General features: G+C 40.6%; 1 protein-coding gene across 1 annotated transcript in view; it reads right to left on the bottom strand.

The window, feature by feature from the left end:
* NSD3 (nuclear receptor binding SET domain protein 3) overlaps window positions 1–15,308 on the bottom strand; it is a 78,588-nt gene that overhangs the window by 31,268 nt on the left and 32,012 nt on the right. Inside the window, exons 8-13 of the mRNA XM_063311282.1 lie at window positions 14,456–14,556; window positions 12,206–12,251; window positions 10,379–10,509; window positions 7,817–7,945; window positions 2,999–3,125; window positions 1,362–1,559 (exon numbers count right to left, since the gene is read on the bottom strand). Of these exons, the coding sequence (XP_063167352.1) occupies window positions 1,362–1,559; window positions 2,999–3,125; window positions 7,817–7,945; window positions 10,379–10,509; window positions 12,206–12,251; window positions 14,456–14,556 (732 nt within the window). The remainder of the gene's footprint in view (window positions 1–1,361; window positions 1,560–2,998; window positions 3,126–7,816; window positions 7,946–10,378; window positions 10,510–12,205; window positions 12,252–14,455; window positions 14,557–15,308) is intronic.

Raw genomic sequence — 15,308 nt, 5'->3', positions numbered from 1 at the left:
ATACAGCCCATCTTCCCTTAAGCTCTGAGAGAGCTACAAATGTTATATATAGTCCTTCCCTCCTCCCTCTCTCTCCCACACATGTATATATCTATCTATCTATCTACAGGTAGTCCTCAACTTACGACCATTCATTTAGCAACCGTTTGAAGTTACAACGGCGCTGAAAAAAAGTGACTTATGACTGGTCCTTACACTTACGACCGTTGCACCGTCCCTGTGGCCACACGATAAAAATTTGGGCACTTGGGAATCAGCATATATTTACGATGGTTGCAGCATCCCAAGGTCACATAATCACAATTTGTGACCTTCCCAGCTGACAAGCAAAATCAATGGGGAACCAGGTGATTCACTTAAAGACATGATTCACTTAATGACTGTGGTGATTCGCTTAACAACTGCCGCAAAAAATGTCATAACATTGGGTGCAGTCATGTGATGCCTTGCTTAACAACCACATCTCTTAATGATGAATTTTCCGGTCTCTATTGTGGTCGTAAGTCAAGGACTATCTGTATCTAGAGAGAGAGAGAGAGAGAAGATAGTCATCTAAAGTGCAATGGTCTGTGAATTCAGTTCCAGGTAGAGGGTTTGAACCGCATAAAATAACATCTGGCTACCCACATCTGATGAGTCCCAAATCAGTTGAAATCAGTCACATATCTGTCTTCTGGTGGAAAAGAATGGAAGACATTTGGCTTTGCTTTTTGGCTGTCTTGATTTTTTTCATGACAAACAACAGCAAAGTAGTATCAAAAACCTTTAGGGCAATGGATTTCCATTCCTTGTAGTGAGCAAATGAAGTAGATGGATTTTTACACACATATGCACATAGCTACATTATGGCAAATCTCACAAGGTGGTAAGAACCTAAGACAGTGTGTGTAAACACCCCCCCTCCCTAACTAACTCAGAATGGATTTTCGTTTAGATGGATACAATGGCCTCTGCTATTTTTCCTGCTGTATGGAAGGTGTCTCACACTTACATAAACCCAAAGAAGTTCTGTTTTTTTTCTAGGTTTGTTGGTTCCTGGCAAACTGTTCTCCCAACACAACGTAACTGCAGGAATGTGAAGCCTTTTATTCTCCCTAAAGCCATGGGAGAGCGGTGGTCGGAACGGGGGGCCTTTAGACCCGTGTGTTGCCTCAGCCTGTTCAGATTGACACAACGTGTCCCCCTTTCGAAGGCACCTGAGAACAAACTGCATCTTCCCCCTAGAGTGCTGCTGCTTCTGGAGTCTCCTTTCCCAACTCCCAGCAACAATTCCACTCTGAAGACACGCAATATACGCAGAAATTACTTGGGGCTTCCATTAGAATGCCTCACAATACGAATTACCCTGCTCTTTTCCTTACCTTTACTTGCTTTATGAATATCTTTCTCCATAGAGCATGCGGTGCAGCAGTGCTGGGGGCAACGGAATCCTCGGGATTCAAGAACGGCTGTAGCAAACTTGCGGACGCAGGCCTCGTGGTAGAATTTCCCACACGTGTTGACGGAGCAGCGTTTCACATCTTTGCCAGGAAGTTTGCAGGAAAAGCACGTGTGCTGCCCTTTGGAAAGGAGAAATGTCAAGGTTCAGCTGGAATACAATGGAATTCTTTTAGCCTGGGAACCCGAATAGTTTGCACACTATCATGGGGCAAGAACTGAGCCACAATCCTTCTGTATCTGGCAAGCCGGGGTCAACCTCTTCCCGGTGTCAGAAGACAGAAAGAGGATCAAACGGGCCTGCAGAGGAGACACACTTCCAGCAACGACACTGTTTAATCGAAGGGACCCAGAGTGTGCCAACCCTGCAGAATCGAATTGGTTGGGCAGATGTTACGGGAGACAGGTGGTCTCTCAATTAACCAGGCCCTATCCCATGTAGGGTTTTATAGTAACAACCAGCACCTTGAATCACACCCAGAAATAAATGGGCAACCAGTGCAGCTTGTGAAGCAGAGGGGTTATACAGGCATACTGAAGCATGCCCGTTATTGCTCATGCCGCTGCATTCTGGACCAACTGAAATTTGTGGGTGGTCTTCAAGGGCAGCCCCATGTAGAGAGCACGGCAGTAGCCAAGCCACGAGATGCCTAGGGCATGAGTGACTGTCTGAATGGCCCCCTGATCTAGGAAAGGGTGCAACTGGCACACCCAATGGAGTTGTGCAAAGATCTTCCTAGCCACAGCTGATGCCTGCTTTTCAAGCAGGAGCTACAAGTCCAGGAAGACCCTCAGATTACATAACAGCTTTCAAGGAGGAAGTGCAAAGATGGAACATCTCCAGATCTGGGTGGTTCAAACACCCATAGCCACTCCGTCTTGGTAGGACCGAGTCAAAGATGGTTCCTCCCTACCCAAACCTGTACAGCCTCCACACTCTGGGACAGCTTGGCTAGTCCAAGGTCGAAATATACAATTGGGTATCATCAGCATACTGATCAAAGGTTAAAGTATATAAACCCCACTTCCAATATTCTGTAATTTAGCCTTTCTTTTCTTTGAATAACTTGGTCCACTAAGAGTAGGAAAATCCAGCTTTCTTAGTCGAGGCTGTAGGGGCTTGTTGCTGAACTTAGAACAGGGACAGTAAGTAAGTAAGACCTTTTCAAACATGGATGACAGTAAGAGGACCCAACAGTATATTCCTCTCAGCTTTCCAGAGGCTAAGGAAATCAGGCTATTATGCCATTTTCTTTAGCTATCCAGTGTGAAGGAAAATGAAAGGACTGATAGCCTAAATGGAGATCAACAGGAAAAACAGGCATCAGACAAATTCATGCTTCAGCTCAGCGCTAAAACACAAATGACCTTAACTGTCATGCTGCAGAGGGTGGCTTAAGTTTGAAATCTTAAATTTCAATGCATTTTGAGAGAGAAAGTGAGCAAGAATGAATTGTTGGTTAACAGGCTTTCGAAAGGCTGAACTGATCCTATTTCGTAGCGTTCAGAGCTTTGGGCATTCCAGCCACCTTTGCAAAGCAAAAACAATCCACTCATTTACCATTTTTACACTCCAGGCAGATAAATTTTCCATCAGGCTGTGAGCTCAATCCTAGGCATTCTGTGTGGAAGACCCTGTAGCATTCACCTTCACAGGATACTAGAGACTCACCCGTGCTTTCACAAATCTTACAAGAAAAGAATAAAAAAGAGAGAACCCAAATAAATGAATCCAGTTTTTAATTCAAGCAAGGAGAAAAGCTAAGCATTTTCACATTGACCACCAGACTGTTTTCAAGGTTTCTTTGCTATAATACTGCTTTTCAGAGGCTGGCGCATCCCGCAATATAAGAAGGGGCAAGGCGCACTGATGGAAAAGCACCAACCGTGGAACAAAAGCAGAGCTAGCTTCCCCACTGTAACCCAAGGGTGTTGATAGAGACTTTCCAATTGCTATTTCCCATTAAATTGTTCAGCTGCTTTTTGCTCTTCTTAAGTACTATATGCGGGAAAACTGGTATTCTTTGGCAGGCACAGGGTAGCCCAGCTTCCCTAGGAGGAAGCCTGCAAGGAGGTGCTATGCATGAAGAAGTAATACAGGCAGTCCTCCACTTACAACCACAATTGGGACTGGAACTTCTGTTGCTAAGTGAGGCAGTTAAGTGAGTCACGCCCGATTTTACGACCTTTTTTGCCATGGTCATTAAGCAAATCACTGTGGTAGTTTAGCGAATCCGGCTTCCCCCATTTGACTTTGCTTGTCAGAAGCCAGCTGGAAAGGTTGCAAATGGCGATCATGTGATCCTGGAACGCTGCAACTGTTGTAAGTGAGAGCCAGTTGCCAAGTGCCTGAATTCTGATCATGTGACCTCAGGGACACAGCAACCATTTTAAGTGCGAGGACTGGCCGTAAGTCACTTTTTCCCAGCGCCATCGTAACTTTGAATGGTCGCTAAACGAATGGTCATAAGTCAAGGACTACCTGTATTGTGATGCACAAAGATCCTGCAAATAGGTACAGCTAAAAAATTCAGAGATATTCTAGTGGAACATAAAGGACAATTTAAGCCTCCAGACAAGAACCCGTTAATGACCATACGATTTTCTTCCTACCATTTCATGAATTAGAATGCTAGATGCTACTAGATATGGTAGTACATGTGGCTGGAATATCAACATTTTGTCTGCGTTCATTAGGTCCTATTATGGGTCCTGCTGGGTGCATTCAGAAGCTGTTATGGGTCCTGCTGAGGTCAGCCTATACTCAAAAGATAGTCCTGGCTTGGATAGATGTGAAAAACTGGGAAAGGAAAAAGCAGTTATTACAGCGATGTTCATCTTGAAAAAGATTCTTAGGGCTGTTCTTATGCCAAACAGAAGCCCCTTGAATTGATAGTTGTTCTGCCAATAAGCAAAACTAAGATATTCCTGCAATAGAGTTGATGCGTGCATGAATGTGGTTTCCATCAGATCTACATGTGCCAAGTGTTCATCTGAATGAAGGGCCTTTTTGATGACCTGCAAACATTCCATCTTAAATCTGCAATATATCAGAAACTTTTGACATATTTCATGTTGTGGTGTACTATCAGTCTCCCCTTTTCTTCAGTACTATTAAGAAAATGGGGGGGGGGACTCCTTTAAGTAAAGGTAAAGGTTTCCCTTGACATTAAGTCCAGTCGTGTCCAACTCTAGGGGGCGGTGCTCACCTCCGTTTCAAAGCCGAAGAGGCGGCATTTGTCCGTAGACACTTCCGTGGTCATCTGGCTGGCATGACTACACGAAACACCGTTACCTGCCCGCCAAAGCGGTACCTATTAATCTACTCACATTTGCATGTTTTCGAACTGCTAGGTTGGCAGGAGCTGGGACTAGCAACGGGAGCTCACCCCGTCACGCAGATTTGAACTGCCGACCTTCCGATCGGCAAGCTCAGCAGCTCAGCAGTTTAACCCCCCCCATACTATTAAGAAAATGGGGGGGGGGGGACTCCTTTACCGAGGCATAAAATCAGCCCAGGTCTAAAATAATTTTACTAAAATAGTACAAGCAAACCTACAATATGAATTTAAAGAAAAGGAAAAAAAGAAGAAAAAAGAAAAAAGAAAACAGAAAGAAGGAAGGAAGGAAGGAAGGAAGGAAGGAAGGAAGGAAGGAAGGAAGGAAGGAAGGAAGGAAGGAAGGAAGGAAAAGCAAGTGAATAAGTGAAAGGAAAGGAATAAAAGATTGGCTTCCACTCTTCTTTACAGCAGTTACAAATAAATTTGTCTATCCTCCCTTTTTAAGGTTACATCATAATTCATTTCTTCCCATATTTTTCCCCTTTCTAATCACCAAATCCATAAATCACCAGTTCATATTTTTCCATTTTCAGCAAAAAGTGCATGTGACTGTTTCTTGCTATGCTGAGTTGTTGGTTGTTAAGTTCTGAAATATTGGCCTGCTCAAGGGTACCACCTAGAGTCATCCAAATTGGGGCAGTCTAGAAGTAGTGTTAAATAAGTAGAAGCTCAGCAGAATGAGAAGACTCTGAACATCTTTTCTTCTTCTGCTTGCAAACCCATTTTACTTTTCATTTTGTGCTGATCAAATAGCAATAGTAATTGCTCACTTATTCTTACAAAAGAATTGACCCTCTAAACCAGGGTTTCTCAACCAGGGCTCCATGGAACCCTAGGGTTCCATGAGAGGTCACAATTTATTTAGAAAGTTATTTCAAACTTGGGCAACTTCGCATTAAAGAGGTACATTTCGTTCTTTATTTTTAGTTTAAGAACACTGTTAGTGTATATATACAGGCCTACACATGAAACGAATATAATAATTTTGTAACTTCTGGCCTATGTTTGAGCCTGAATATGCAGGGGTTCCTGAGGCCTGACGAGTATTTCAAGGATTTCTCCTGGGTCAAAAGGTTGAGAAAGGCTGCTCTGAACTGTGTGTGGGTGAACACGGAAAGTCTGAGCTGGGGGGTGAATACTTGTCTCTAGATGGCAGCAGATAAACAAGAGAGAGAAGCATGGGAGTAAAACACACTGCTGGAAAAACTGAACATTATCGGAAAGATTGTCAAAAATGTATAATGGGACTTCAAATAATTGTTGGAAATGTGAACAACAAGAAGGGACTTTTTATCATCTTTGGTGGACATGTAAAAAAGCCAAAAAATTTTGGACTCATATACATATATTAATACCGAAGATTTTAAAGATTAATATACAATTGAGACCAGAGACATTTCTTTTGGGACAGATGGATAAACAATTGGAAAAATCACATGGATCTTTGTTTTTATATATGACAACCACAGCAAGACTTTTATATGCTCAAATGTGGAAAGACTCGGTATTACCTACAATGGAAGAATGGATGGTAAAGTTGATGGAGTTTTTTTTAATTTATTTTCTATCCTGCCTTTATTATTTTTATAAATACCTCAAGGCAGCTAACATCCCTATTACTCCTTCCTCCTCCTATTTTCCCCACCAACAACCCTGTGAGGTGGGTTGGGCTGAGAGAGAGGGACTGGCCCAAGGTCACCTAGCCGTCTTTCATGCCTAAGGGGGAATAGAACTCACAGTCTCCTGGTTTCTAGCCCATTGCCTTAACCACTAGACCAAACTGGCTCTCAGCTGGCGAGTTGGCTGAGATGGCGAAATTGACAGCTTTGGTTAATAAACATTGACTCATTTTATGGCGAATTGGATGCCCCTTTTGGACTTTCTGTGTGAAACTGAAAAGAATGAGATTATGATATATGGATTTGATGATTAATAATATTAGTTGACAATTGGAAAAAATGTAACCTTGGAGTAAGAGTTTAATATAAGTTTTACCTACATCTGTTGTAAAAGAACTCGGGAGTTATTCCTTTTTCTATTTCTGTTCTGTTCTGTTTCTTCTGCACTTCTCTTTCTCTTCCTTTATTAATTTCTGTTAGATGTTATCTTTGTTTTAAAACTTAATAAAGTTATTATAAAAGTAAAAAGAAAAACTGAACAGTACTAAATGATTATCGGAGTGGCCTGGCTGTAGCTGGTAACTGCTGAGTGAGGCAATGTGTTGAGTTTGAGGGGCTGCTCCCCCCCAATCCCTCTTCTCACTCTTCCTAATCTATAGGGACTTCCAGGGATGTCCTCCGTTGTTATGGGGAGGAAGGAGGGCCCTCTGGGTTGGTCAGATAGAGATAGCCAAGAAAAATCAGTGGATAGCCAATGAGGAGTAGCATCATAAACTTCCTGAAAATATCTCAGGAACATTTCATGGTGAGTTTTTGGAAAGAGCTGGAAGTTAGTACTAACAGGTAGAGAGTCAAAGTGAATGTTAGCATTTGCTGTTATGAGCTTAAGGGAGCAATTACTCTTTGCAACCTTTCAATGCCATCTAAGACATTTTCCTTATTTGTTAGTCAGTTTAGTTAAGGCGATGCAATCTATTTTCTTGTAGAAGGCATCTTAAAACTAACAAGTAAAAAAAAATATTAATTTTCTTTTCCACTGAAGCAAGCAAGCAAGAAGAAATAAATGTGAAATATGAATCAGGATAATAGTGGATAAACCAGAGAAAGGATCAGTACAATTCAGGGGGAGCCATGTCCTGAGTAAAGGCAGGAACAAAACAAACAAAAGATAAGCAATCACGCTTATTTCTGAGTAGACCTGAATGTGATTGGACTATAAAACAACAAACAACCCTTAATAGAAAGAGTAATATGAGTAACCTGTAAATGTGCTTTAAAGTAAGAGTTTTGAAGGAGACAAATGCAAATTAAAGACAACCTACAGTGTTTTTATTATTATTTTACCTTTTGGTACAGAAATTAAATTATTAACCAGGAGTGTAGATATAATTTATTTGCAGATTTACACTTTTCATTTACCTGACAAACAGTGTCTCTTTTACTTGCCCCAGAACCTCTTCTTGACAAACTTGAGTCCACAGACTGAACGTCAGAAGCATCAGCATCTGCAGCAGCTGATGGGCTGTCTGGCTGCTTTCCAAAACTACCCTGAAATAAAGCATGCACAGTCATTTTCCTCTTTCCAATTTTTTAGAAGGGCTCTATAAATGATCAATGTGAATCCCTTTAGTTAAAGGAGAAAACAGCTAATTACGTAATATACTATTTTCCATAATATCTTTGAGCTCTGACTTAGGTCAATTAAAATCATGTCCTTGGTGTAATCTCATCTACCCTAGGAAAGAAATTTGCAGAAGGATGAATAAGTTTCTTTGAGAAGAAAAACTTAATTCTGTTTAAACAAACATACCTCTTTCTTTGAAAAATTCATTCTACCAATTTTGGAGGGTGGGCATAGGGGAAATATTTACTCTGGTGTAATCACAAGGGCTGTTTTCCAAAAAGCAGCAGCCAGCTGAGCGTTTTTTTTTTTTTTTTTACAAAATACTAAGTTCTGCAGGCAACAACTTTTCTACACTCTTTAAAAACTACTAAACAAATGATTTAAGTTCAAAGCATTGGCTTCTATGTTGCCTTCTTTATATGGAGTTTCTTAGAAAGTTGGGAAGTGTCATCTTTACAGACATCTACAGAAAGAAGCGGGGCATTTAATCACAAGATACCTCTTTCACTGGAGGACAAACTGACAAAGCTAAAAAAGAAACAAGGGGCCCAGAACCCTGCAGACATTGCAGTGGAAAGATCTGGCCCCTAAAATACAGATCCCCAACTCCAAACCTTCAGCTTTATGATCCAACTGAAGCCCATTACATAGGAAATCAAAAAATAATATAATGAGCTCAGTTACATTGACCACCATGAGGCACCACATGACCAGTTTTGCCCTACTGCGACTTGTCAGATGCAGGAAGCTGGATGTAATTCTATGGGGTTCAAACTCTCTACTTTTGAATATGCCCCCATGTGTGGGACTCATAGTCGTAGCTTTCGTAACGTGGTCAGGAATTTTTTCCCCAGGATTGTTTGCCACCCCTTGGCAAATAAATCTATCCTACTACCTACCTGCCTCTGCCTCTTATCATCCATACTAGGGCTCTCTCACAGACTCCTGCTGCCTTCTACAGGGTCCTTGTAATAGCTTTACAGGTAGTCCTCACTTAATAATGGGACCAGCAACTCCTTTGCTAAGCAATGCAGTAGTAAAGCACAACATCTTGTGACCACGCCGACTTACAACGGCAGTTCCAGCAGTCCCAGTTGTGGTCGTTAAGCAAATCCTGCATACTCATTAAGTACGATGTCACATAATCACCATTTGCCACCTCCTGCCAGCTTCCCCACTGCCTTTGCCTGTCGGAAGCCGGCAGCGAAGGTCACAAATGGTGATCATGTGACCGTGGGATGCTGCGACTATCGTAATTGTGAGCTGCCAAGCACCCGAATCACAATCACATGACCACGGGGATGCTGCGATGGCCACAACTATGAGGACCTGTCATAAGTCCCCCTTGTTCAGCATCAGCATCATTTTGAATGAGTGGTCATTCAGCAAGGACTACCTGTATGCTCTCTACGCTTCCTCTCACGCTGCTGGATTTCCCCCAGTACTATTAATTTCCTTACAGCACTTCCCTGGGCTACTCACAACTCTCTCCTAAGCCATTCTCTAGTCCAAATTGCTTTGCTGCTATCCCTTATCAGGCAGTTGTCAACCACTTCCTTCTCGTCCTTCTTGGTGGGAGGATGTTCCACAAGGAAGTCTCTCAGCAGCCCACCATCTTTAATTTCTCAGGCATCCGGGCTTCAGATGAGACCTACTGGAACTCTGGGGCATACAGCTGGCAAGCAATTGCAGGCTACCATTTTATTTTCACACACTTCTGCTATGAACAATGAATTTTAAATATTAAGAAATAATAATCATGTTATTATTAAGACATGGGGAAATAAAAATAGAGACACTGCTGCCCACAGGCCTCCCCAACTATCTTCTGTCTTTGCCAACCTGAAAATAAAATACTCTTAAGGTTTCTCTTATTTGAGTCTTTCTTGGCCAGCTATTTCCATTTTGACTGTTTGTCCAATCTTCCTTTTGTAGTTATTGGCTTCAAAAACTATAATTTTCATGTTTATTCCCAGCCTTGTCTGCAGAAGCATTTTATGCAATTCCACTTCTTTAGTATTTTTTTTTTCAATGCCGAGAAAAGACCACCAAACAGTAAGACAAGGAATGTAGAATTCCACAGATCTCAAGGGAAGAGCAGTAATGTGACCCATCTACACTTACATCAACATTGTATGCACTTGCCTGATGACAACAATCTGTTTATTGTCAAACTATTACATTTTTGTACACTGTTTACAAATTGTGTTTGCCAACAAAGCATATTCAGAGAAGATCAGCAGCCACAAGCATCCACTCCAAGTTTTTAAACATTAAGCAGACAGTATGTGAAACTGATTACCAAAGTATTTGTCCATTTCAAAGCTGTGGCCCATGAAGAAATACCAGCCATTTACCTGTAAATCATTAAGTCCTCTTGAATCAGAATCAGAGGTATCTCTGTAAGCTGAGTTAGCCAATTCTACATCTGTGGAGGCACGACTTCTCTTCTTTAGAGGTTTACAAGAATCTGAAATCTCACTGGCACCTTAAATCAACACACTAGAATTAATCCTAAAAGATCTCTCAAATACACAAGCTACTGAAAGAAAGATTAAGAGCAATGCCAAGAGAACTGGCCAAACTGCACGCTGGATTTAAAAATGTTTTAAATTTACAACTCTTCTAGTTTTTTGTTAAGAGTAAGCTGATCTATCATTCTAAAAGCAGGACTTTTCCAAAGCAACAATGCTGTTAACTGTTGGATAGGGGATATACTGTCATGAGTACTGATGGCGAGCAGGAGGGGCCTCTATCCAGGGGGGAAAACGCATGCGTAGTACTGAGGAGTTGAGCAGCCATTCAAAGAGACACAGATCAGACCCGCCTTGACTTTTGGGGTTTATCTGTCTGGGTTTTTCCCACGCTTCTTCAGTTTGTTAGGATTCTGTTTATGTAGCAGCAATAAACACTAGAGAACTGCTCCTCGTCTCAGCGTGGTTCCTGGCTGTTAAGACATATACAGTATATCTTTTGTTCATTTATGCTTTATCTTCCAAATTAAAATCCTCCCAAGTCAGCTCAAAATGTAAGAGCTAAAAGCAATCACACAATTAAAAATACATTGGAATAAACTATTTTAAAAACAGAATCCAAAACCCAGAATTGGGACTATAATGCTTAATCATAAAATACGTTTTATAGCATTTTGTAAAAGGCTGAAGAGCCAGGCATACAATGACTTGTGGTTTGATTGGATGTTTTATTTTGATACACCTAGTGCTCCTTATCCCTTTGTGAACATAACATGCAACTTCAGAAGCAATTAGCACTGAATAGACACGATCAAACTAACATGAAATCAAACATCCTTCTATACCTAGATCCGAATCGTGTTTTAGCATCTTGGAGGCAACTAACAGAAATGCTTTGTGTCAGTGATGACAGAAATCTGGAGGAAGGAGGTAGAACGGAAAGCTTTCTCCTAGCTCTTCCCTTCCTGTACTGGGACAGGAAACGTGACAAAGGCCGGAATCCAAAGAACTACTTGGAGCAGGCCTAAAGACCAGCCACTCTATCCTTTAATCCAATGTTTTTCAACCTTGGCAACTTTAAGATGGGTGGACTTCAACTCCCAGAAGTTCCTCCCTTGCTGGCTGGCTGGGGTATTCTGGGAGTTGAAGTCCACCCATCTTAAAGTTGCCAAGGTTGAAAAACATTGAAGCTTCACGTGAGTTCATAAATTGCTTAGAACTAGATTGGGAGAACCATCAGCCTAAAGTCTTTCAGAAGAAATGAAATCTGTTGTGTAGCCAACAATCCACTTGTTCCACACCTAAGGCTAGGACTCATTCTAGTAATTATTCTTACTGGAGATTAAGACAGGATGTTTTGTGCTTTCATTTTGCGCATTTTAAAGCCTGCTCGGTCAGAGATTCTGCTTCACTGCCTTTTGATATGAGCTGGTTATTGAGGGGTAGCAGTTATAGAGATCAGCAAGCAAGAAACTCTTTGATCTATGGTATTAATAAAGAAAAAAAACATGTTTTAAAATGAGAACAAAAGTCGAAGAACCCCAACCCAATTTTCCTAGTAACCATTTCAATTATCTCTCAAGAGCATGACAATAAACTACATTTATTAGGCAGCATACCAAGAATGTTAATTTATAAGTTCCTCAGAAAGCCTTAGAGACTAAGGAACAAGAGATCAATGCTTTAAACAAGAAATAAAGCCACACTCACCTTTTTGTAATCCAGTCTTCACTGCTGCCTGTGGGGCTGTTTCTACCTGTTTAGACAGGAAAATGAGTAGTTAATAGAGGAATTTCTTGTTCCCTAGTACAAAGGAAGAAATGCAAATTCAATACAAGCAGTTAGTATATAAGGAATCAGGTTTAAGGCTTGCTTCCCCCACCCACAACCCAAATATATACCTCTCTTTTATGGATTTAATTGAGACTGCCTTCCCTAAACAAGATGACAAAGCAGGTCTCCATTTACTTCAAATCATCTGATGTGTGTATGAAGTGGTAGGAAGGCTTTATTCTTCTCCAAGAATCAATTAAGGGGGTGGGGATAGGGTGAGCTACCAAGCCCTGGGCTAGAGGCAGAAAAAAAAAAATCACGATAGCTACAAAAGGAGAGAGAAGCAGGACACTCAAGTTCCAAACGACGTTTAACTTACGGCCCCGTTTTAAAGCAAGTGCGTCTGAGGACATGGGCTATTCCTCTGTATAGAGAACTGCAAAGGCAGAGGGGAGGTGAGCCTTGCAGGCCTCTATACAGCTGGAAACAACGTCGACACAGCGCTTGGGTAGACAAGTTGGTGACCTTGAGGAAGCACTTCCAGGCCCTTGCATTCAGTGTCTTGGATCCTACATTGAGAGGTGGTTTTCTGCAGGGGAAACGCCCAAGTTGTGAATTTGGTAGTGGCCAGTGGCTTCTTTGCTAAAGGTCTTGCTTTTAGGCTAAAAAACGTAATTTGAAAATAAAAGAAAATAAAAGTTCTCCATCATGCGATGACAGATGCAGGTTAAGAAACACGTCTCAAATATTTATTAAGGATTATTCTATAATGTTTGAAAAATATTTTATTTCATTGTACAATGGATAAAAACATACAATAGAAGGATTTGTAGAGGATACAATTGATAATACAAATATAAATTCTAGACAATCACTTGTATTTTGCTACCACTCACTTGCAACAGAATTAACATTGTGTTTCTCAGTTGAAATGAATATTCCAGTTATAATTTTAAAATTGGAAGGATGCAGAATTTGGAACGTCACTGACATGAACAAATATGGTTGTTGAATCCTAAAATATCAGTATGCCTTTCTGAACATATAACATATTCAAGCTTATGCAGTACAGTGCTTCTTTGATCATTATGCTTTCCTATATGCTTTTCCTGAAAAACACCAGTACAATATACTATGTTGATTTAATTAGTTACATAGTATAAAGCAAGCAAAGATTACTTTGGGAATAAGTAAAAAAAAAACTGTGCTGAAATCTTTTTTCCTTTAAATTCACCAGTTTGGAAATCCAACCCAGGAAGAATTGTGCAGGGATAGCAAAGCCACAGCTAAAAGCTGAAATAATGAACTGGTATTTAAATAGAAGACTTTTAAGCTTCATAGTGAACAAAAAACAACAACCACCCATATGAAACATGTTTAATGTTTATCAGAAGTTGCCATCTTAAACCTTTTCAAGTGATTGGGGCCGTGTTAGGGAAAGCGTGTTATGCTTTATATTCCAAAATGAATTCCTTTTAAATTAAAAAAAGGAGCATACCACATGGCTGAAGAAAACCAAAATGTAATAATCTTGAAACATGCAAAATCCACAGACAGCATGAGTGGCACCATGAAGCAACTTGCCTATTCTTCTTCACTTGCAACTGGCTATTCCAAAAAGCAATATACACCTTTCAGGTCCATATCCAAAATAAATACCCTGTACATGTTGGTTCTTCTTACAAGAGAAAAAGCACCCCACAATTAAGCTCCTTCCTGCTGTCATTTTTTGCCTCCAAAAAATTACCATGCTTAGAACCACTTTTCAAGAGTAACTAATCCATCTGACTTTCTTGGAAAGGGAAAGAAAAGACAACAAAAACAAAGCCACAAATGTAAGCCTCCATATTCTCCAGCAGCCAGACTAAGATGTGAACATGGCGAATGCAGAGAACGCACCGAAACATAAAAACACACCGTTCGTAACAGAAACAAGTATCAAATTCATGAGGAGGCCTATGTTCTCATGTCTCCAAAGTATGAATGATGCTGTCAGTGGAAACTAGTTGACCAGCAGTGTTTATTAAGGGTTGGATCTCAAGAAGGAGAGTCCAAAAAACAAACAAAAAAAAACGAGTTAAAAAAAACAGAGAGGGTAGGTGGGGTTTAAATAAAAAGGCGTCAATATAAAAGTGACAACGGGTATGACTACAATATATTTTAACTCTCTACATGGAGGAAGCCAACCTGCTCCTTTTTGATCTTCTTCTTTGGCACAACCTCAGTGGATTTCTCAGACTCTGAGCGAGTTCGTATTGATCTTCTCTGTTGCTTCTTTTCTACAGAACCTGAGGGAAGAGAATGGTTTCCATTACAGGAGTCTCTCTCTCTCTCTCTTTCCTCAATGAGGGATGATGTTCAATAGCAAAGTCCTGATTTCTCTATATTCTTCTTTGAGTGCATAGACTTTAATCTGCCAGCTGACGTTCTGGCTGCAGGCAATACATCTCAGTGCTTCAGGCAGAGTCCTGAGTTCGGGAAAAGACCAGCTTTAATATGAAGATAAAGGGGAATTCTAGAATTCAAATTATTAGGGAGGGGCTCACGTTCAGAACTTTCTAAATCAACTCCATCAAAGATGTTAATATGTTCTGAATTTCATTTCCAAAATATTTGCCTATCCAGGAGGCATATCTTCATGTTATCTGAATAGCCAATTTACTCAAAATGTCTTAAAACAATTCTTAGTGTCTAACTTACATTTAAAAACCTTGCAGGAAATGAGAGGAAATGCTACATGGTGATGTACTAGCTCCAAAGAAGTTTACTGACAATGCTTAATTTCTAGCATCAGAAGATCCAGAGTTTAAACTACCTAAAATGTATGTGTCTATGTGCTTCAGGCCAAACACCTACATGCTTCATACAATATAGGATGGAGCTTTCATAGCAAAAATGAGGATCCTAACCTTTAGGGAATTCATATGGATTGGAGAATTTTCTTACCTGCAAATTCTCCTTAAACCTATTCATCAGATAGTGGTCCTTTCCATTTATTATGAAGGCAGAAGAAAGACTGGGTCTAGGAAGGAAGTTGGAG

This window comes from Candoia aspera, chromosome 9 (genome assembly GCF_035149785.1).
Source record: "Candoia aspera isolate rCanAsp1 chromosome 9, rCanAsp1.hap2, whole genome shotgun sequence".
Lineage (NCBI taxonomy): Eukaryota > Metazoa > Chordata > Lepidosauria > Squamata > Boidae > Candoia > Candoia aspera.
Note: the sequence above shows the minus strand (reverse complement) of the source record. Positions and strands in the feature narration are given on the sequence as shown.